This window comes from Gopherus evgoodei, chromosome 11 (genome assembly GCF_007399415.2).
Source record: "Gopherus evgoodei ecotype Sinaloan lineage chromosome 11, rGopEvg1_v1.p, whole genome shotgun sequence".
Taxonomy (NCBI): domain Eukaryota; kingdom Metazoa; phylum Chordata; order Testudines; family Testudinidae; genus Gopherus; species Gopherus evgoodei.
The window spans coordinates 39,904,959-39,928,582 of record NC_044332.1 but is presented as its reverse complement, the minus strand read 5'-3'; the positions used below and the strand labels follow the sequence as shown (position 1 = coordinate 39,928,582).

At 41.1% G+C, this 23,624-nt stretch overlaps 1 protein-coding gene across 5 annotated transcripts in view; it reads left to right on the top strand.

Moving 5' to 3' along the window:
• Nucleotides 1-23,624, top strand: part of RAPGEF4 (Rap guanine nucleotide exchange factor 4) — a 227,608-nt gene that overhangs the window by 144,661 nt on the left and 59,323 nt on the right. For 4 of the 5 annotated variants that reach the window (XM_030580527.1, XM_030580525.1, XM_030580528.1 and 1 more), the window contains 6 exons: nt 4,633-4,686; nt 7,024-7,130; nt 10,775-10,896; nt 12,402-12,585; nt 22,534-22,618; nt 23,032-23,092. In XM_030580527.1, coding sequence (XP_030436387.1) covers nt 4,633-4,686; nt 7,024-7,130; nt 10,775-10,896; nt 12,402-12,585; nt 22,534-22,618; nt 23,032-23,092 — 613 coding nt within the window. The remainder of the gene's footprint in view (nt 1-4,632; nt 4,687-7,023; nt 7,131-10,774; nt 10,897-12,401; nt 12,586-22,533; nt 22,619-23,031; nt 23,093-23,624) is intronic. The other variant, XM_030580526.1, reaches the window with a different exon arrangement.

The window sequence follows — 23,624 nt, the reverse complement described above, 5'->3', positions numbered from 1 at the left end:
AAAACGCACTGTGAGCTTAGAGTGAAATCTGGCCTCACTGAAATCATTGACGCTGATGATTAATTGATAGTGTTTTTGATTCCTAGATCTCAAAAACGAAGGTGGTTGATTATCATTATCCCCATTTTACAGATAGAGAAATTTTGCTGGCCAGTGTAGTGGGAGAGCCCAGGAAGCAAAGGTGGCCTTACATTACCTTAGGTACTATCCTGACCCCAGTAAAATCAATGGAAATTTTGCCACTGATTTCAGTAGGTCAAGAATTTCACCGCTTGACTCCTCCTCTTCTTAATCCTTGGTGCAGCAAGGCATCAGACCAATCCTTGGCATGAGCCTGCTCAAACTTATATCCACCTCCCTAAGGCTTAAGGAGCAGGTCTGGTATCTAGGGATTGCCAGGGATTGCATCTATGGGGTGCCTCATCAATGCCCACTTCACCCCACACATGCCTCTTACAGAGTGTGAGGTATATAGGTGGTGGGTGTCCAGAGAACACATGAAGAGTTCTCCACTAGATGATTAAACAATAATTTTATTTTAGTTTGCCAAGGCCAATATTTTGAATATTTGTTATAAGCCAAAATATGTTTGGGAAATGATTCTTTAAAAGAAAAATCTCCCCTTTGTTTATGACTTCAATTTTTCATCTGCAGTACCATAGTTGCTTTTGGAGATGTAAATGATAGGTAACCAGTGTGCCATTAATAGTGCTGCAGAAATGAAGAAAACACAGCAGTGTTAGTGAGATATAGTGGAAAAAAAGTTTACTTATTCTTCCTAAGTTTAAAACAAATGCTGTGGCAGACAAATGAATCACATCTCCTAGATGAGATTGTCCATGACAACTGTATGCCTCTGTCAGACTATCCGATGCATTCTCAGTGGAGTTAGCATTTTGGGACATTTTATTCAATGCATTCAGTGTAGTTACCGCAGCTGTTTCATTGTAGCAGGGAAGTAGAAAAATGACAGGAAAATAAGACATCATTAGTTATGCTCTCAAGTTTTTGGTACACTGGTCCTATTCTGCTTCAATATTCTTTTTTCCCTTTGACATTTGCAGTAAAGTATCTTTTTTTTTTTGGTAATGGCTGAATCATGTTATGGTTTGTCAAAGAGACATTGTGCAAAATGCTAAGAAATGCATGTCTCATTTAACATTCTAATATGTTTGCTGCACTGTTTGCACTTCAAGTATTTAAAGAGAAAGTGTTCCTACTTGTGCTATTAATAAACTTAAATTAAGATGCAAACAATGTTTAAACTAATTAAATTTGCACTATTTATGCTGTGTATTTTTTGCATTTTGCTAAGATTCAACAATAAAAATACATTTTAAAGTAATGCTAAGTATCCTCTAGCAGCTTTTTAAACTGTAGTTCTCAAGCACTTTGCAAAAGTAGATAAGTATCATTATCCCTCTTCTGCAGCAGGAGAAACTGAGGCACAGAGACATGTGATTTGCCTACGGTCACGCAGCAAGTTAATGGCAGATTCCTAGTCCTTACAATTTTAATTAGTCAATTTCATTTTTATTTAGTTTATAGTTAGTTATTGCTTCTGGGTATCATGCATTGCAGTGTTTGAGTTACAATGTGAAGTGATTTCTGGTCCAGAAGGTTTGTGTGAGGTGTAATTTTGCGGTATGGTTGCAGTACTGTAAGTTTGTAGAAACAGTTTTCGTCTGAGCTTGTACCAGACTCTGTTTTCTGCTACCAGTGCTGAAGTTTTCTTCCTTACTGCTTTTTCAGTCTGAGAACCATGGTGGTCTGTGTCGGCAGTGGTCCAGGAGAAGGTGCTTGGATGCAATAGTGTCTATAGCTATATTCAAAGACTAGTTGTAGCTCCTCACTAATTTTTCTATTCTTTGGACTCTTGGGTAGTTTTCTATTATTAAGTTTTGGAATTTGGCAGGGTCCAAGATTTTTTGGAGTAGTGATAAAGATCAGGTATCAGTGATGATATTATTAGATCTATCATTTGTTAATCATGAGATGTTGCTGACTCACCTGTGGACATCAGCAAAAATACTCGAGGCTGCTCTTTGATGGTTTTGTTCTTTTCTTGCTTGTAATCTCAAATGCTATGCTTAACTCCAATAAATACAGCAAGTTGTTGTTTGTTTTTTTCAAAAATGGACTGGACTAGCTCATGGGGGGAATATGATTCAGTAGATTTTATTTTATTTCTTCCTAACTTGAGTTAATGTTCCCAACCTTGAAATCTGAGGGTGTAAGTTATGACCTCTCCATCATTCCTTTATTTGAGTCTGCTTTTGTATTGCTGAGTTTCCAAATCCTTATTCATTCATAAATTGAGCCAAGCTAATAATTGATTCTTCAGTTCAATGGCTGACCTGAAAATTTTGAAAAAAAGAATCTGGTTAGTTTAAAACAAAAACTGTTTTATGTATGTATGTATGTATGTATGTATGTGCGTTTGTATTTACTGGTTTTTCTCTCTCCAAAACAAATAATTAGGCCATATCAAACATGCTTTTGATCCTACTCCAAAAATAGATTGTGTAGAAAATAAGGGAGAAAATGCCCAGAACTTATATTGGATAGATTTATTTTTTAAAAGAAGGAAGTGTGTATAACCTGACCCAACTCTTTTGGCAAATGTTTTTGTCTTATTAATGGGAGAAAAATATACAAACCCAATTTCATTTTATTAATTTACCTTTGCAAAGGCTTGTTGTAAGATATAATCTTAATTAAAGAAGTTGAACTTGCAATGTTTTCCACCTGTATGGAAGTGACTTAAATAGTATTTGATTAGTGGGCCTGTGTGATTAGATCACCTTCCCTCGTTTAACTTCTGATCATGTGCTTGCCTTCATTTCCCTGCTCTGGTTGACTTGCTGTCTCCCTTGGTAGTCCTTCAGCTCTCAGCACTATTGGATCACGGAGGTGAGTTAGCCCTTTGGAAAAGTCTACCCCATCTGGAGTTAACAAACAGACCTCCAACACAACAAAACAGACATCCATCAACCTTGCAATGGGTCTGCCGCCTTACTCCAGGCTCAATAGCCCTTCTGCCCCTCATCTAAGGGGGTTTCTCACCACCTTCCTTAATAACATTGTAGGGAATCTTACCCTCCCTCTATTCTAGGTCCAAGGCCAGCCACTCTGTGATCAGTGGAGAAGGTCCATCAACTTTGATCCCTTGCTACACTTCCCTGGACCTTTCTTTCCCTCTGTCCTGAGCCTCCTAGTGCTTCCTACCACTCCTCTGACTTATTGTAGGAGACCCTTCCTGCTCCCTGCCCCTAGGGTAGGTAGGTCTTTTTCTCTCTCTACCTTAGTCTGCTGGCCAAGAAGCTGAGCTGGTACGAGAGAAAGGAGATTAGTAATTTGGTGATAGTATAGGCCAGCAACAAATTACTAGCTTCTGTGGAGCAAGTAGGGAGCAGGGAGGCAATTGTGTCTCTCTGAGTCAGCAGCATGCTGTCCCTTCTGTGAGCCATGTCCTTGTAGTACAATCCAGCCCATAATCTTATACTGGACTCCCCCTAGATTCATCCCTGATATAACTTCAGACGATTGAGTCATTTACCGGTAACTACCTGTCCTTACAAAACAAAGGATTTTCCTGCCACTTTGAGGTGGTTGCTGGGTCTCACTTTTTTTTTTTTTTTTTCCCCCTTATCCTTCTTCCATCATTTTCAGTCCTGGCAGCTTTCCCAATTTTGTGTTAGTATTTTTCTGAAGTTTGCTTCCCATTTTTTATTCTTATTTTTCTTTCTCCTTTTTTTCTCATTCTCTTCATGCTTTTCTCCCATTTCACTCCTCTTCTTCTCTCTCTCTTTCTCCCAGGACCTTCTCCACTTCCTTCATTCTGTTCCAGGATTTTCTGTCCTCTTTCCTCTTCTCTTATTACTTTGACACTTTCTCATCTCTTGTGCTTCTACCTCACTTTTTACCAGAGGAATCCATTGATACCTGAGACATATCTGTGTGCTCCTGTAAAGCAGAGAAGCTAAAATAAGATCTGGCCACACTGCTCCCTGAATTGCAGAGCCCCACCTCGGTGGGAATAATCTTGTTCTCCATTCCCATTTCTCATCCTGTCTCATGTGAGATAATCAGAGAAAGGAGCTGAGGGAAGAGAGAGCTCTTGGAACTCAGAAGGCCCCCTTTGTTTATTTCTTTACAACCAGTGCTGTGGGCGGAGTGGCAGAGACAGTCACTTATAGCTGGAGCCTCTGTTTCCCCTGAAGCAATCTCGCACCCTCTTAGGGGACCCAGCACCTAAGCCTAGAACCATCGCAATAGTAAGAGTTGGTGCCTAACTGCCTTGTGGCTTGGCTTTTGAAGTGTTATGATGATCATTAAGCCCTTTGTTACATTTTAAAAGCCCTAAAGAGTAAATAACTGTTTATACATCTTCACATTTCATGTAATTTGTTTTAAAGTGCTAAACATTAAAGTCTTTCTTTGGGATGCTTGTATGTGGTTTCCATACTTCACTAGGAATCTTGCACACACATCCGGGGCAGAGCTTGGCCCTAAGCGTTGTTCCTTAATTTGTTTATCCTTTTAATTTTAATCAATTAATCATTTTTAAGCTCATTTTTTTTGCTTCTTACTTTTTATTATTATTTGTTTCATTTAAATTTTATTTTTCAGACACCTCTCATTGAACCTCACATCCCACTTCGTCCTGCTAAAACTATTACACAGGTAATGGGGACATAGATGTGCCAGGGAGCTAGGCTGCTGTGCAAATTGAAATAACTGATGGTAGCAGTTTTTCCAATATGGGGGCATGATATTCCGCTAATACCATTTGGGCCTTTGAGTATCTTAGGGTATGGCTACACTACGGGATTATTCCGATTTTACATAAACCGGTTTTGTAAAACAGATTGTATGAAGTCGAGTGCACGTGGCCACACTAAGCACATTAATTCGGTGGTGTGCGTCCGTGTACCGAGGCTAGCGTCGATTTCCGGAGCATTGCACTGTGGTTAGCTATCCCGTAGCTATCCCATAGTTCCCGCAGTCTCCTCCGCCCATTGGAATTCTGGGTTGAGATCCCAATGCAAAACAGTGTCGCGAGTGATTCTGGATAAATGTCATCACTCAATCCTTCGTCTGTGAAAGCAACAGCAGACAATCATTTTGTGCCCTTTTTCCCTGGATTGCCCTGGCAGACGCCATAGCATGGCAACCATGGAGCCTGTTTTGCCTTTTGTCATTGTCACCGTATGTGTACTGGATGCTGCTGACAGACGCGGTACTGCAGTGCTACAGAGCAGCATTCATTTGCCTTTGCAAGGTAGCAGAGATGGTTACCATCCCTATTGCACCATCTGCCATGCCATTGTAAATTGGCGATGAGATGATGGTTATCAGTCATTCTGTACCATCTGCTGCTGTCATGGGTGCTCCTGGCTGGCCTCGCTGAGGTCGGCCGGGGGTGCATGGACAAAAATGGGAATGACTCCCCGGGTCATTCCCTTCTTTATGTTTTGTCTAAAAATAGAGTCAGTCCTACCTAGAATATGAGGCAAGTCTACTAGAGAACCAGAGAGCACAGCCGCTTCGTGTCACAGCCCCAGAGATCCCGCAGAAATGATGAGCTGCATGCCATTCTAGGGGGTGCCCCTGCAACAACCCCACCCATTGCTTCCCTCCTCCCCCAACCCTCCTGGGCTACCATGGCAGTGTCTCCCCATTTGTGTGATTAAGTAATAAAGAATGCAGGAATAAGAAACACTGACTTTTTAGTGAGATAAAATGAGGGGGAGGAAGCCTCCAGCTGCTATGGTAGTCCAGGCAGGACATTAAAGGTTTGGGGTGGGAGAGGAGCCCAGCCTCCCGCTGCTATGATAGTCCAGGCAGTACAGAATCTTTTCTTTAGACATGAAAGGGGTGGGGGGAGTCATTCTCATTTTTACCCACGCGCCCCCGGCTGACCTCACCGAGGCCAGCTAGGAGCACTCACGGGCTGATGATGACGATGGATAGCAGTCATATTGTACCGTCTGCCACTGGGAAGGGGATGCTGGTGTTCAGCGCTGCAGCACCCCGTCTACCAGCAGCATGCAGTAGATATAAGGTGACATTGAAAAAAGGTGAGAAACCTTTTTTTCCCCCCTTTTCTTTTGGGGGTAGGGGGAAAGGTGTAAATTAACAACATATACCCTGAAACACCCAGGAAGATGTTTTTGACCCTTCAGGTATTGGGAGTCAGCCAAGAATGCAAATGCTTTTCGGAGACTGCAGGGACTGTGGGATAGCTGGAGTCCTCGGTACCCCCTCCCTCCCTCCATGACGTCCATTTGATTCTTTGGCTTTCCGTTATGCTTGTCACACAGCACTGTGCTGTGGGCTCTGTATCATAGCCTGGAGATTTTTTCAAATGCTTTGTCATTTCATCTTCTGTAACAGAGTTCTGATAGAACAGATTTGTCTCCCTCATACAGCAATCAGATCCAGTATCTCCATGCTGGAGCTCTTTTTGGATTTGGGACTGCATCGCCATGCGTGCTGATCAGAGCTCCATGCTGGGCAAACAGGAAATTAAATTCAAAAGTTTGCGAGGCTTTTCCTGTCAACCTGGCCAGTGCATCTGAGTTCAGATTGCTTTCCAGAGCGGTTACAATGGTGCACTGTGGGATACCGCCCAGAGGCCAATATCGTCGATTTGCGGCCACAGTAACCCTAATCCGACATGGCAATACCGATTTCAGCACTACTCTTCTCGTCAGGGAGGAGTACAGAAATCGGTTTAAAGAGCCCTTTATATCGATATAAAGGGCGTCGTTGTGTGGACGGGTGCAGGGTTAAATCGGCTTAATGCTGCTAAATTTGGTTTAAACACATAGTGTAGACCAGGCCTTAGACTTAGAGTCCTCACAATTTTAGTGTTCTTCCCAGTTAACCATTTGTGCAGAGGCTTTTATTTTATGGGGGTTTGGATGGTATTTTTTCTTTCAGCAAGCTATATAGTCAAATATTAAAAATGTTTAACCTCTGTTCATTTTGTTCCCTTTATTCTTCATCTTCACCAAGGTGCCATCAGAAAAGATCCTCAGAGCTGGAAAGATTTTACGCAATGCAATTCTTTCCCGAGCACCTCATATGATAAGAGATCGTAAATATCATCTGAAGACTTACAGGTGTGTGTGAACTGATTGTGTAAAGGGTTTGGAACTTTAACATCTACCATCCTCTGACTTGTGATTTATGCCTTACCATGCCTTCAGGTCTCAAACGGTCTGAAATTATCCTGAGATGATATTTGTTTCTGGTGTTATGCAGTGTTTAATGTTCTTGGTAAATCCTTTCCAGGTAATTTGACTGGAAATTGATTGTGAACGAAGCATACATATAAACCCCCCATAAAAGTTAATAGTACGGTTAACAGGAATATTTTACACATCAGGGTGAAAATATAGATCCAGGTCTTTTGGTGTATCACTAAATAATGAATGAAAATCTCATTAAAAGACTGTGCTACTGTATTGATCCCAAAAGTGCTGCACCCATTTTGCTCAATGTGGAGTTCTGAAAGTTCACATAGAGAAATGCGGTTTTCACATCATATAAATTCTCAGGTCTATTTAAAATTAAACTTTTCACTTGACAGTCAGTCTTTCTGATCTTCCTGTTGGTGGCAGCACTGTCTTGCTGAAAGGGGACTTTTGTGACACTGGCAAGATAGGCATTGAAAGTCCACAACTATAAATGATTCTCTATCATATTGTCTTGCTGGATTAAGAAACATTTGAGTAGCTTTACTGTTTAATATTTAATCCAAATGATTCATACGTAATTATGAGTATACAGAAAGTGGTTTACAATCTCTAAGTACTTCCACTTTTGAGAGTTAATCAGTGTATCACTGATCTCCTTTTTCAGAGAGAGAGTTTTCCATTAGATTTCAGTCTAAAATTGACTGACATTAAATTTGATGTATTATAAACCAGTGAGAAATTTGGAACACTTGTGTTTATCAGAATGATTGTAGCAATAAGAGTTTCTGAGGTTATAGTTCCTTGTTTCAGAATTCTTATAGGAGAGATACCCTGGCAGCAGGCACAGTGCATGCAGGTTGGTGCTGAGTCAGCTTCATATGACTCTGCCAATTTACCGTAAGCAAAAAACCACTTGCTTTTCTGTTCTTCAGCCTCTTGTATAAAGACTACCAGTGCTATAGAACTGTGTCAAACTGGGTAGGTGGCCGGTGGAGTTCTGTTGGTTTCTTTCTTGGGTATCTACAAGATCTGCACCAAGCATTCTCAAAACTATGATACCCACACGAGGAAATAAGGAAACAAATCAACAGAGCCAGATGTATACCCAGAAGCCTCCTGCTGCAGACAAGTCCAAGAAAGAAACCAACAGAATTCCACAGGCCATCATCTACAGTCCTCAGTTAAAACATCTACAATGCATCATCAGTGATGTACAACCCATCCTGGACAACGATCCCTTGCTTTCACAGACCTTGGGAGGCAGGCCAGTCCTCGCCCACAGACAACCCGCCAACCTTAAGCATATTCTCACCAGCAACCACACACCACACCATAGTAATTCTGACTTAGGAACCAATCCATGCAGCAAACCTCAGTGCCAGCTCTGCTCACATACACCAGTGACACCATCACAGGACCTAACCAGATCAGCCACATCATCACCGGTTCATTCACCTGCACGTCCACCAATGTGATACATGCCATCATGTGCCAGCAATACCCCTCTGCTATGTACATTGGCCAAACTGGACAGTCCCTACGTAAAAGGATAAATGGACACAAGTCAGATATTAGGAACGGCAATAGACAAAAACCTGTAAGAGAACACTTCAATCTCCCTGGACACAGAATAGCAGATTTAAAGGTAGCCATCCTGCAGCAGAAAAACTTCAGGACCAGACTTCAAAGAGAAACTGCTGAGCTTCAGTTCATTTGCCAATTTGACACCATCAGCTCAGGATTAAACAAAGACAGTGAATGGCTAGCCAACTACAAAAGCAGTTTCTCCTCCCTTGGTGTTCATACCACAGCTACTAGAAGAAGGCCTCATCTTCCCTGATTGAACTAACCTCATTATCTCTAAACTGATTCTTGCCTGCATATTTATACCTGCCTCTGGAAATTTCTACTACATGCATCTGACGAAGTGGGTATTTACCCACAAAATCTTATGCTCCAATACGTCTGTTAGTCTATAAGGTGCCACAGGACTCTTTGTCGCTTTCTTCAAAAACATGTCACACTCTAATCTAAATTCGAGCATTTCAGTAGCCCCATCACCTTCAGATTTAGAATCTGTACATGTATTGTAGAATAGTGATATTTGTCCAGATGGACCAGACAGTTGCTATTTTATATGTGGTTACTTATGTGATTTTCTAGTTTTGGTCATGCTGCTGGGTTTCTTCTGCTCTGATGCTTTATCTATTGTTATGACAAAGAGTAGGCCTTTACATCTGAAGATGGTCAGAGCCAGGGTATTTCTGATTTCCTTTGGGAGGTTATTCCAGAGCCTTGGGACTGCTGTTGAGAAGGGTTTTCCTCCAGCATAAGAGCTTATACGTGGGATGTGTCAGTCATGATCTGTTAGATAATTACAGCTAGCATGGAGGGTCCTAGAGAAGAGTGTAAGCAAAATTCCTCAATAGGCTTGTAGCTCAATACCAGAAAATCCAATAGTGATCAGGGAACTAATGCAGATTGTGGAGCACCATTATAATAATCTCTTCAGCTCCTCCTGTGTGGGCCCCATTGGTTAGCTAAGTGCTTGAAGCCTAATATATGTCTTCATCCAGTACCCTGCAAAATATAAGACTGGCCCCTTCCAAAGGACAAAGGTAACAAATGTACTTTATCAGCCAACTGCCTCATATTGAACTTGTTACATTTGATATCTACTGGAGTAAATTCCCCCCCCCCACACACACCTTTTTTTTAATGCCTGATAATTTGTAGAAAGCTTTCTTAGTCACTGTGCACATGGAGTTTGGAACTCTGTTCTGGGTAGGCCTTGAAATTCTGAGTTAGTCTGTTTCTTAGGAAAATTATAGAAAGATATGGCTACAGTGTAAGATAAATCTGTGAAATTTGCTGCTAAAAGAAATGTAGTAGGTGTAAAAAGAATTGAACATTTATGTGAATAATAAATAGTATCTAAAGTTACATTAGCTAGGCTAAAAATTGTTATTGCTGTTGTTAATTAGATAGTACCTCAAATGTGCATGGCTCTTCAATTTCCCCACTTGTAAAATGGGGATCATAATACTGACCACCTTTGTAAAGTGCCTGGAGATCTACGGATGAAAAGCGTTGTATAAGAGTTAGGTGGTGGTATTATTTATTACTTACAGAAATAAAAAAGTCCTTTACCAATACAGCAGTCGTCATGCTTCAAGGTAAAAGTTGATCAACTAGTGTCATCCCAGTATAGTATTGCAAACGTAGGTGCTTTGTGTGGTATACTTAAAGCTTCCTTTGAACTATGAGGCATAAGATACTGCACTAGGTGATCTAGTATGGCACGGAGTAGCTCTTATGTTCTTAAAATTCCATTTCCCAGAAGGTTTGGATTGTTTTGCTTAAATAATTCTCTCAAAACTAAACATATTTGACAGGTCTTTCAAACAGGTATAAATAGATGATAGTGAATGCTTCAGCATTGTTTTTTCTATGATGGGGTCTGACTAGTCCCGCTGATGCAGGTTGCTGATACTGCTACTCTTGACAGATGCTTTAAAAAATCTCCTTTTACTGACCTGTTTTAATATGATTTTTTTGACCCTCAGGCAATGTTGTGTAGGAACAGAACTGGTAGACTGGATGATGCAACAAAGTCCTTGTGTTCATTCGCGAACACAGGCTGTCGGCATGTGGCAAGTATTGCTGGAGGAAGGTGTTCTTAACCATGGTAAGATAAACTTCATCAGATGCCATCTAACATGTTGAAAATACCTCCCAATAAAGTCTTTATGGGTCTCCTTCATGAAAAAAGAAGGGATTGTGATCCCATTAGAAACACAGCAGACTGCGTCTTAATTCATCCGGGTAAATGCAGCAGTATTGACTGCAGCATTCCACCAATATGTCTTTGTAACTCAGGAGACTGTTCAAAAGTAAATCAAATTGCAATCTAATGGTGGCAGGAATTCTAATTATGTTTATTAGTGTGTGGTCAGGGTTCACGGCTAGTGTGGTTATATAGTCATCTTTGCATATATTGAAAACCCCCATGAGATGTGCTGGCACAGTGACATAAAAGTAATGGATTATGAATAGAGGTAGGCCTGAGCTACAATGTTTGGACCTGGATCCAGATGTTTCCAAGTGTTTGGATCCATGGGTTTGGGTTGGCCTGTTATAAGAACCACTTAAAAAATTCAGATCTGGATCTCAAACATCCTAATGTTCAGATCTAAATTTTGGTTTGGGTTTATCTCTGGTTTTTCCCCTGCCTTTACATATATCCCTCCTGTCCCCTTCTTTAACATCACAAACACTTTCAGATCAGGTTCAGTATCCAAGGTTTTGTGCATGTGAATCACTGAACTTCCAAACTGCACCTCCATCTACTTCCTTTGTCCCTTGCACCCCAGAGAGGATTCATCCCTGTAGGAAGGCAGTGTGTTTTCTCCACTGCCCTTCCCTAAGCGGAATTACAGCTCTAACCTATGACAAGGGCTACACAGAATCTGCAGTGTTTGCTGCATGGATGCCTTGAATCAGCGCACTACCTGGCCACACTGGCCATGCCCCCGTTAAGTCAGCATTTCCCACATTTGGAGTGGAACTGTCTGCTTGCTTGGATGGGAGATTGTGGGTGGGTGTTATGCGCTGTTGTAATCTTATCATGACAGACATTCTGCTCTCAAAGGCCTTCCACTAGAGTCTGTGCCAGTGAATTTGGCCCTGCCAATATACACAGTAGCCTCCGGGGACCCTTGTGGTTGTTAGAGTAGCTTAGAAGGAGTTTAGGTACTTCTCAATATATTACCTTTAGGCCGTGGCCACACTGACTGGGTAAGGAAATCATACTAGAGGGTCTTGTTGGAACAGGTCTGTATAAATAGAGTTGTTGTTTATACAATTATTGGTCCACTGTGGACAGTTTCACTTGAATGAATTGCTTTGAGGAAAAAAATGTGTGAGAGAAAGCTACAAGTATAGAAACCTTTAGAAAGCATTTGTAGTGCAAAATTAAGAAAAAGTTCCTAGACCTGCAGTTTTGTACAAACTATTAACGTGTATCAACAAGAAGTGCAATTCACTCTCTTGGTATTTCTCTGCCATTTTCTCTTGCTTGTTAAACTATTATGTCTGTGCCACACACCACATAATATACCATTTCTGTGAAGGTTCCTTTTTAATGAGAAGATACCTGATATTGATATCTGATGTCAATGATGTTGCTTTCAGTGGATCAAGAACACCATTTCCAAGACAAATACTTGTTTTATCGATTTTTGGATGATGAGCCTGAAGATGCCCCAATGCCAACTGAGGAAGAGAAGAAGGAATGTGATGAGGAGCTGCAGGATACTATGCTTCTGCTGTCTCAGATTGGTCCAGATGCCCATATGAGGATGATTCTCAGAAAACCGTAAGCAGATTAATAGGTTAATATTTTAGATTGGTCTCAACAACCCTGAACTTTGCAACACAGTGGGGTCAAAATTTTAGCCCAAATCATAGCCATTTTTTGTGGCTCAGGCCTCTGGCCTCTGAAAAAATCTTTATATTCTGCTGCCTGTTTCTCCATGTAACAAGAGAAACTATGAGGGACCTATGGCATATTGACAGGCTTCCTTTTGACTGATTACTCCATTTCAGCATCAGTCCATTGAAACTGTACAAAATGTAAAAGTGTCTTATAAAATCTATCCAGTTTCAGCCCTTTATCACTGTTTATAAGCTGGGCTGCGAATTCAAGATGAGCAGCAAGGTCTGTAAATAGTCACTGTGTTCACCTCTATGGGAAGTACAGCATGTTGAACTTTTATTTCTGCTGCCACTTTTCACAGAAATAAGAAAATATGCAATTTCAGAATACCGCTACATTTAACACTCTCAGAACTGGCATGCCACTCAGCTAGGTGTCAATCATTAACAATTAATGGACTGTCAAGATAGCAACATAGCAGATAGCTTCTTACCTGTAATGTTCCGTAGCAGTCGTTCGGCCAAATTCATCTGCGGTAGAACTTTGCTGTCTTCACTAGAGTTATATCAGGGATTAATTTGGCTCATTGCATTTACTAGCAAAATATGAAACTTTTCATGACTATAGTTTATTGACATGCTTTTTATTGTTATAAAATCAATATATGTTTTTTACAATTCTGATTCTGTGTCACATGAAGAGGTCTGCATTTTTCAGATGGAAACTAATGCCATCATATCCACCAGGTTAAACTTCTGTCTCAAAACCTTTGGTTCAGTCCTTGTTTTTATGAATATACTTCAGGTACAGTGAAACCCGCACTAAGGCCCTCCTCCAGTAGGCAACCCTATGTCTTAAATGCTTAATTTAGAGTGACTGCAAAGCTTCCAATACAAAGTTCATTCAACCTTTATTTAAAGACCCCTTTATGAGGCACATGAATTTTGGTGACTGCTTAAGAAAGGTTTCATTGGCTTTTAAATGCACTGAGAATAATTCTTTCAAGTGAACTTCTGATTTCATAAATGTCAGTTCAAGAAAGATATGCACACAGGGCCTGATCTTGTTTCCTTTGAGGTCATTGACAAAAATCTTTTTGCATTTGCAGGAACTGGGCTGGGCCTATAATGTAACATGAAAGTTTTCCTACTAAAAATTGTTTGAATACAACACAACTATTTGACAAGAGTCCTCTTGTTCACAGGTAGTGAGTTGTATGGGCCTGTGGTGCCTGTGCTCCACCAATACTCAGAGCACAGGGGGCAGCTCCAGCAATGTTCAGGGCGGGGCCTCTCCCCTGGACCCATTCACCGGCCCTGCGCACCTGCCCCGGAGCATCCCTCCACTCTGGGCAGCGGCTGGCTGCCACTCTCCATGCTGCACTCTCTTGCTGGCCTCTGGCTGTTTCCTTTCATATTGCGTCCACGAGTGCTGCTCCACTGCTTGGACTACAAAGGAGTGGGGCAGGCTGAGGCGGCTGCTGCTGTCTGCAGAGGGAGGAGGCACACAATAAGGCCACTAGGTGACAGGGTGCATCCTCCTCCCTCTCCCCCACCCTCCCGGTGCTGGACAGCGCGCACACAGCACCGCGGGGGGCGGGACGGAGGTGGAGTGAGTGTGCTGCCAGCAGCAGGCCCACTGACAGCAATTCTGGGCCCCAGGGCAGATCAATCAATGGGTCCCTGGCCCCCTCCCTTGGCTGGGGCCACAAGCCTCCCCGCCAAGAGAAGCCCCGAGCGCCCCTCCCCTGCCAGAGGAGCCCTTGGCCTGCTGCAACCCTGTCCCACACCTGCCTGGAGGAGCCCCAGGGCAGCCCTGCCGATCCAACCTCCTCTGGGGAAAAGCCGCAGCATCTCTTGATTCAGAGATGCTTTTGATATGCCCCATGCAGGTTCCAGGATGGCTGAGGCAACAGTATTTGCTACTCTGCTGCCTCAGCTGCCCTGGAATCTGCATAGGGCATATCAAAAGTATCTTGGAATCAAGAGATGCTTTTCCCCAGAGCAGGCAGAGCTGTAGTGCCTGGGACCCCTCGGCCCTTTTAAATTGCCCGGGCCCGTGGGAAATTGCCCCCTTTAACCCCCGCATTGGCAGGCCTGGCTGGCAGGGAAAGGGGAGCCCCTCCCCCGGAGCTCGCTGCTGCTGGTGGAGAGAGGGCTGGGAGGAGTCTCCTCTGGCCCCAGTCCTGGGGCAAGCTGCCTGCACCCTAAACTCCTCATCTCCGGCCCCACCCTAGAGCCTGCACCCCCAGCCAGAGCCCTCACCCCCCCCACACCCCAATCCTCTGCCCTATCCCTGAGCCCCCTCCCACACTCCAGAGCCTGCACCCCCAGCCACAGCCCTCATCCCCCCACATCCCAATCCTCTGCCCTAGCCTTGAGCTCCCTCCCACACCCCAGATCCCTCACCCTCAGCGAGAGCCCTTATCCCCCCTGTACCCCCACACACCATGCAATATAGGGAAACTGTTAAACGCTTACTTTTTCCAGTCCATTTTTATGTTATTTATATTGGCTTACAAGGCAGGTGTTGGGGAGCAGGACTTGGACCTGTTCTGGGCACCACCAAAAATTATACAAACCTGTTGCCCATTGCTCTTGTTCTATTTCCGTTCTGCATTCTTTCCTTCCTCCCCTCTTGTCTCTGTGTTGTCTGTTTAGAATGCTCTTTGGCACAGGGGCCTATCTTATTATATGTATGTGAAGCAGTTAGCACATTTTTGAGCACAACATGAATAAATAACAAATGGTTAATAAAAATGTTGAATTTCAAAAAGTATAAGCATTAAAATCAGATATTTGATCTTGTAGAAGATGATTTCTAGTGTGACAGTATTTGAAAATGGACAGCTTCCATTTTTGTTAATGCTAGAGGTCACTACTGCGCTGAAAATCAAAGGAGCTTTCCCTGTGTCATACACTAAAGGAAAGCCAAGCCATGAGCCCGATGCTTCTGCAAACCTATTTAGGGTCAGTGAAACTCAGCATTTTTCACTCCTGGAGTTTTTCTATCTGTCTTCCATTGAGATGGGGAGCAGAACTCCTCAAACCCATGAGTAGATGGGAGTTGACCCATCAAATTCAGGGACTACCTGAGAACGGTGGAGACCAGAACCATCTCTGCTATTGACGCTGTGACGAAGTTCCTCCTCTACCTTGGTGGGTCCTGCGCTTATTGGCAGATTTTCTCACCTCAGTGATCTTCCCCACAGTCTGGATCAAGGCCTCCTATGTCTGATCAGGAGTTGGGAGGTTTGGGGAGGAACCCAGGCCCGCCCTCTACTCCGGGTTCCAGCCCAGGGCCCTGTGGATTGCAGCTGTCTATAGTGCCTTTTGTAACAGCTGCATGACAGCTACAACTCCCTGGGCTACTTCCCCATGGCCTCCTCCAAACACCTTCTTTATCCTCACCACAAGACCTTCCTCCTGGTATCTAATAACGCTTGTACTCCTTAGTCCTCCAGCAGCACACCTTCTCACTCTCAGCTCCTTGTGCCTCTTGCTCGCAGCTCCTCATGCGCACTTCCTCACCTCTGGCTCCTCCTCGCCTGACTGGAGTGAGCTTCTTTTTAAACCCAGGTGCCCTGATTAGCCTGCCTTGATTGGCTGCAGGTGTTCTAATCAGCTTGTCTGCCTTAATTGGTTCTAGCTGGTTCCTGATTACTCTAGTGCAGCCCCTGCTCTGGTCACTCAGGGAACAGAAAACTAGTCATCCAGTGACCAGTATATTTGCCCTCTACCAGACTCCTGTACCCCACTGGTTTGGATCTGTCACAACGCATACTTTTGCATCACTTCCTAGCCCCTCACCATCTGATGGTTGCATGGCTTCTGTAGAAGTGTTCCCGTGGACTACGATGCTTACAGTGCCCACTAAATCCTTCTGCATATGGTGACTTTCACTGGACTCAGCACAACCAATATAAGTTAATACTGACAAAGATCAGTGATAATTATCACTGAACTCCTTCCAGAGAGTTGAGAGGAGGATGGGGGAATGCTGAGAATAGCATCTGTTCCCCCTCCATATGTCCTCTCCTTACCTCCACAGGCTGGATCCCCATGGAAAATCCTCTAAGGATATTCCATGAGGTGTTGGGAACAGAGAGAACATATTTCACATTTTCAACCTATGGTACCATATTAATGACTGTTATAAAGCTCACTTTTCGTGCATTACATTACTGGAAGTTGGACATCCTGTCTGTGCTAAGATGTGTCAATGCCTTTGAAACCTCAGTGGATCCTCAAAGGCCTAGCAGTTTTGATTAGACGCCACTACATCTGCCAGGAGTTGAAGGATGTGTCAGGGCCTCAGGGACATTGGCTCCACATCAACCTGAGTAGGACCCGCAATTTTCAAACCAACAGAGCTGCTTTTATAATAGTCACCATTTCCGGAGAGGTTGCAAAGCTCAGATAATTGCCATGAAACAAATAAGACAATATTCTTTGATGAGAAGATTACTTTGAGAATTTGATTGTATAATGAAGCTGTTGCTTTGAAAGGTACTTTCTGTTGTTCGGAATCTGAAACTCTCCAGTAAAAAGTGTCGCTTGTTTTGACAGCCGACTTAAAAGATTCTCTGTTTATTACATTAACTGCAGCATTTTAACTGTCAAACTATGAAAGAATGTTCTACCGTTTAAAAAACAGAATAGAGCTTCAGGGAAATTTTTGACAGGCTCTTGTTGCTATTGGTATTTGAAAAAAACACACATACATTGTGAATGTGAAATTAGCTTTATGTGAAGCTGCAAACATAGCTCCCTGCTATCTCACAATGCCTGCTATCACAGGTGAAGACCTGTAGTAGGTTCTTGGGAAAATATTTTAGGTCTAACACAGCTCTAATTTGCAAGCTCTTCAATCCTTCAGTATGAGAATGACATCCTGAAACTTTTTTTTTCTTTCGATTTTTTAGTTTGTGTTTAATATATTTAGCTGTAGCATGAATGATAGTAGGACTAATTAAACATGGCAATATAGTATAAAGCCAAACATTAATGACAGAAGTCTGTTTATAAGGTGAAAAATATGCCTTAGATTTAGTATTTAACTTAGGAGGTGATACTGTAATATATACTGTATTCTCTTTTGTACAGTGTTATACTCTAATGTGCAGTATGTTAGCAGCACCACTCTTAAAACAGTAAATCTGTGCTACAGATTTCTTAGTATTCATAAGTACATGAGTACACAGGTGATCACTAATAAACTTTGTGTCCTGGGGTTGGCTCACACTTTTAAAAATATAGTGGGTATGCATCATGTTATAGAAAGGAAAAGAAAAGTCTACTATACAAGGAAAATAGAAGAGGACACACTATATAGCAAAGTAAATGTTGCTGCTATTGCTAACAACCATTTATATAGCACCATGAATGTACTCTCTTACCCTGAAAAAAATTAATTCTAATGCCAAATTCAGCCTTGGTTTAAGTGGACACAACTATAGTGATTTTTTTTCCTCAAAGGCCATATTCTGATTCTATATAAACCAATGGGATTTTTCACCATTAACTTCTATGAAATCAATCAAGAATTAGCACTGAGATAAATTCAGATGTCTTTCTGCATTTCCTCTTTCTGAGGTTTGCACAATAGAACAAGATAAATACGTGATAAAATGGAATTTAAGGAAATTGTCCAGGAGCCCTGAATCAAGAAGACAGATTTAGATGGCCTTCTTCCATAATATGGTGAGAGAACACAGACACACACCCACATATATATTAGTGACAACTAAAAGTAGCCTATTCTCCTGCTTTCAGGAGTCATAGCATGGAAAGATATGATATTTAGAATAATTAGGGAAAATATATGAACCTTTATGAAATCTGTGTTCAGTTTAGCTGCCATTGTAATGTGTTTATATGTTAATGGGTGTGTAAAATAAAGTTAAAAACAACAAGGAGTCTGGTGGCACCTTAAAGACTAACAGATTTATTTGCGCATAAGCTTTTGTTGCATCTGAAGAAGTGGTTTTTTACCCACGAAAGCTTATGCCCAAATAAATCTGTTAAAATAAAGTTATACTGGCCCTCAGCTAGTCCCAACCCAGTTTTTATCATCTCAGAGTTTGGGAAGTGTAATAAAAATACTAAGTGATCTTTCCAGAACATATATGGTTTCTTGATGGTTAAGTAAATTCTGTATTTTTGTCCACATTCTAGTAAAGAGAAGCTCAGTGTCTCTGACCTTGATAAATTCCCCAAACAGTGAACAGAATTTATTGATCACTTAATATCACCTGAGGTCTCCCATTCATTATTGAGTAGTCTGGTTCTCCATCTATCCCCGTTTATTATCCTGTATATAACCAGGCATTGCTGCTAGAATGTGTCCCCTGCAGAAACTAGGTCTTTACACAGCAGGATCCTACAAATCTATATCAGTGGGGCACTACACAGGTTTAACCGAAGCAGTGATGCCTAATATCTCTCCATGTGACATCTGGAGAAGCAGAAATAAAGACTGGGTATATCCACTATAGATTTCCATTCCTCTCCATGTCATGTGTGATACTCTTAGTAATGCTAAAGGGAGACAAATGAACACATCGACGGAAGAATATATCCGATTCTCAGAAGAGATCTCATGCAATTGGACATAATCCTTATTTTTTAATTGATGTACTGTATATCTTTACCCATTTATCCAGACATGCTGTTTTGTACACATCAAATGTAATTAATTCTATTGCTAACTTAAAGAATATATCAGTTTTAACTGTTAAGCCTTACCTCATGTTGTCTTATTATGGCAGATGAATACACAGTGAAAGACACTATGTACTAGCTTAGGATAAAGAGCTTGTTTTACTTAATAGGGCACAAGGGGCTGAGTTATACTCTCTGTTATACTGGTCTATTCCCACTGAACCCAGTGGGGGCTTCACCCTTGTACTTGAGAGCAAAATTTTGACCAATTGTTAATAGTAACAGCAACAGGAGAGTGAACATTTTATGAATCACTAGAAAGCAGAGCAGTACCAAATCAATATCTGTTATTCCCTGTACAATTTATTTTGTTTTGTGTAAGAAAAGCATAATTCCATCCATGCTACCTTTATGCTAAGGTATGCTTTCATCTGTGTAATAAAAAGCACATGCCATTGGTAAATGTAGAACAAATGAAAAATTTAGCTTGTCTGGCAGACAAGAGAGGTCGATTTATCTTATATTTTATATGATCTCTTCACTACTACTTTTAACCAGTAGAAGTCTCCAACCAATTCCTTTTTAGTGAAAAGATTGCTAGGTGCTGCAACAAATCTCTCTCCCTCTCTCTCTTATAAATGATTTAGTTAGTCTGTTTCTCCAACAGGTGATTAGATGGAGAACTTAAGAGCAATATATTCATTTTTAATGTGATTCTCTGACCCTCTAGTACTGTACTGGCATCTCCTGTTGTACTGAATATTTTTTGGAAACATCTTTTTCAAAAAGCACCATTGTTACATATCTTAGAGGGCTGTTCAAGGATTCAACTGTATTGTTAACACTTTGGATATCATATGTAGCAGAAAGCTCGAGTTAAGGACCCTGCACTAATCTGTTTTCAGTACTGATGTGGAAAACTCTGCATCTCCTGCCATCTGGACCAGGCTTTCTGTATCACTCTACCTACGTCCATTTTTCAAACCGAATCTTAAAACTTTGCTTTCCTCTCCTGCTTGTACCTTCTGATTGCTCCCTCCGTCTGATGTTGGCCCTATGATTGAATCATTTATTTACCATGAAATGTATTTGTATCACTGCTTTCTGTGATTTATACCATATACTGTCTGGAATTATTTGGTGCTCTAAAGCAGTGATTCTCAACCAGGGGAACGTATAACCTTTGGGGTACACAGAAGTCTTCCATCTAGATCAGTGTTTCTCAACGTGGGGGTTGTGACCTGGGTGTGTGTGTGTGTGTCATGGGATAGATTTAAGGGGGTCGCAAATGCAGGGCCAGTGTTAGGGAGTAGAAAGCAGGGCAATTTCCTGGGGTCCTGCACCACAGGAGGCCCCTTGAAGCTAAGTTACATGCTTGAGCCCCGGGTGATGGAGCTCAGGCTTCAGACAGGCTGACAAGTGAAAAACAGGCTCAAGTATCCCACTGAAATGTAAGTACAGTGTATTCCAATCAAATTATTTTATAATTCTATGGAAAGTAAGCAATTTCTCAGCCATAGTATGCTATAGCATTTTGGAAATTTTATGTCTGATTTTGTAAGCAAGTAGTTTTTAAATGAGGTGAAACTTGGGGTATGCAGGACAAATCAGACTCCTGATAGGAGTACAGTAGTCTGGAAAGGTTGAGAACCACTGCTCTAGAGTATTTGTGAAACAGTTTTTGTGCCATATTTGTCTGTCTTTTAACTCCATTGGCCTGAATAGAGTTACATCACAGAGGAATTTGGTCCTGTACAAAATAAGGTTGTGGTGCATATTTAAAATTAAGAGGTTCTGGTGAGGGGAAATGAGTTGGAATATACTCAGAGGTTCCTACAGCCCTTAATTGTAGTCAATTTAATGTATCCTTTAGGTGTGGAGTTCCTCAAAGGCAACCTCTCTAACATACATCAGTCCTCAGCACTTCAGTGTTAGTGGTTAATGTCCCCAAAATTATCCCAATTACCCGTGCTTTCCAGAAACTCAGAATACCCTAACCAGTATGAAGACTCTTTCGCTACTGCACTGCAGGGGGATTGTTCTCTCATCGAATGTGCTTTCCATTAATATTAATGGGGGCTTCCTGCATAAATTGTCTAAAGTAGAGCCTAGTAGAGGTAGTAAATAAAAAAGGTCCTTATCAACATACAAAACTAAAGAATAGTGCTGTGAGCTAACTCTATTTGGGAGTCTTTTCATTGCTATGAACATTCTTGATGTGGAGGATGTTAGGGTGTAGCACTCACTACTTCAGAACATCTGTCTCCATCTGATTCCCACTTTAAAAAAAAAAGGTTTAAAACACTTTTTTTCAAAAGTGATATTAGTCTTCCACTGTATTTTAGGATGTTTTCATTAAAGTGTATTGTTTCACACTTAAATGGTACAAATGCTTTTGCAAAATTCACCTTGAAAAAGCTCATTAGGTTCTTTAGTATATATTGTTTTGTGTAATTTTTAGAGCTGAAAATTTTCAGAAAGTGATTGTTTCAGCAAAGACATGCTTTCTGAAATTTGTTTGTTCACAAGTTGTCTCTGAGCAACTTACAAAATGTATTCCCTGTTCAAGTTGTTTGTCGACTAATTCATAGTCTATGTAGAGTATCTATGAGAAGCTTATTGTGAGTGTTCAATATTCACAGTTCAAGTTGTGTGGGTTCGTTTTGATTGGACACACACGTCACATGATGTTTTTGTTTACTGACTGGAAAAACATAACACTTAGAACCTGGTTTCTAGTATAAATACTTTCATACACACATTCAAAATTAACTCTAAAATTCACTGATTCCATAAACATATTTCCTATAAATTAGTTGACTAGAATATTAATGGATAGTGAACACATAAGTGGAGCAAAAACAGCCAAGGAAATTCCTTTTATTCCTTTATTTTCCCCCAAGTGTATATTCACAGAACAGTTTTAAGGTTTTCTTCCATTTCTAATTAGCCGCACAAATTGAAGGATGACTTTCAAATGTACAGCATACATAATATTCTTCTTTCCCTGTTAGTTACATTTTGTTTCCCAACAAGAAACACTTTAAATAGTTATGTTAGAGTTTATTATGGTGTAAAGCTTATCCAGGGCAAATTTATTTTTATAGTTAAGACATGTCAAGGCACTTAACTGACCCCTTGAGCTCATTCTGCAAACATTACTCTAGGAGTTTGTTTTGCGGTTGTTGTTTTTTTGTATTTTGTGGTTTTTGTCTTTTCTTTGTAGACCTGGCCAGAGAACTGTAGATGATCTAGAAATTATATATGAAGAACTTCTTCACATTAAGGCCTTATCTCATCTTTCTACCACAGTAAGTATTTTGGTTGGGCTTTTTTATGTATAACTCATTGACAAAAAAGGACTGAATAGTGGGACTCTTTCCATCCCATGCCAAGAAGCTACCCATAGTTGGGACAATGACCACGGGCACTGTGTGTTGCCAGTGCCACTTCTAGGTCTGGAAGTGGACTTTTGGCTGAGTCAGCTAAAATTCTTTTGGGAACTTCTGTTTCTGCATAGCCCTTCCTCATCTCCCTTATTTGTGACCGATGGCTGAAAGCCACGGTCTGGCCCCACGTCATATGTAATTTAATACATGTTGATCCTGAGCCTGCTCCCAGTTAAGTCAATGGAAGCAGAATGGTGCCCATTGGCATACTGTTACATTTAGCACCAAAAATGCAGTACACAGAAAAACTATAATTCTTCTCTCTTTATTTTAAGGTAAAACGAGAATTAGCAGGTGTTCTAATCTTTGAGTCGCATCCCAAAGGAGGAACTGTTTGTAAGTAAAAGGGATCCAACCATATCTTTTTTTTCTCATGTGTGGTATTAGATCACTATTTAAATTATGATGCAAAATTTGAATACTCCAAAGCTGGCTGTTCAGAACATGCGAGTGGCCAGTTGCAAAAAGTCTCTGGACTGCTTTTTGGACTTCTGCACCTACTAATGTTTGGGGGTGTTTGTATTTGGGGTTTTGGTTTGGACGCATCTCTAATTAAAATGGATTTTAATTTTATCATATGCTAATAAAAATGTTATTTTCATGGTATTCAGAAGCCCAGATTTGTGTATAAAAATATTATTTTAAATATGATTGTTTTGAACTTTTTATATGGAGAAGCACTGGAAAATTAATGTCAGGTTCTCAGCACTTTAAGGATTAGTGTTACATCACTCAGCACCCTATAAGATCCAAATCTATGTATCAGTTAGCAATGGATAACATAAAGTTCATAAAGACACCTGTAGAGCAATGGCAAATTACAACTGCTTTTAGTATTGTCTTAGAAAAAAGAGAGTGTCATACAAAT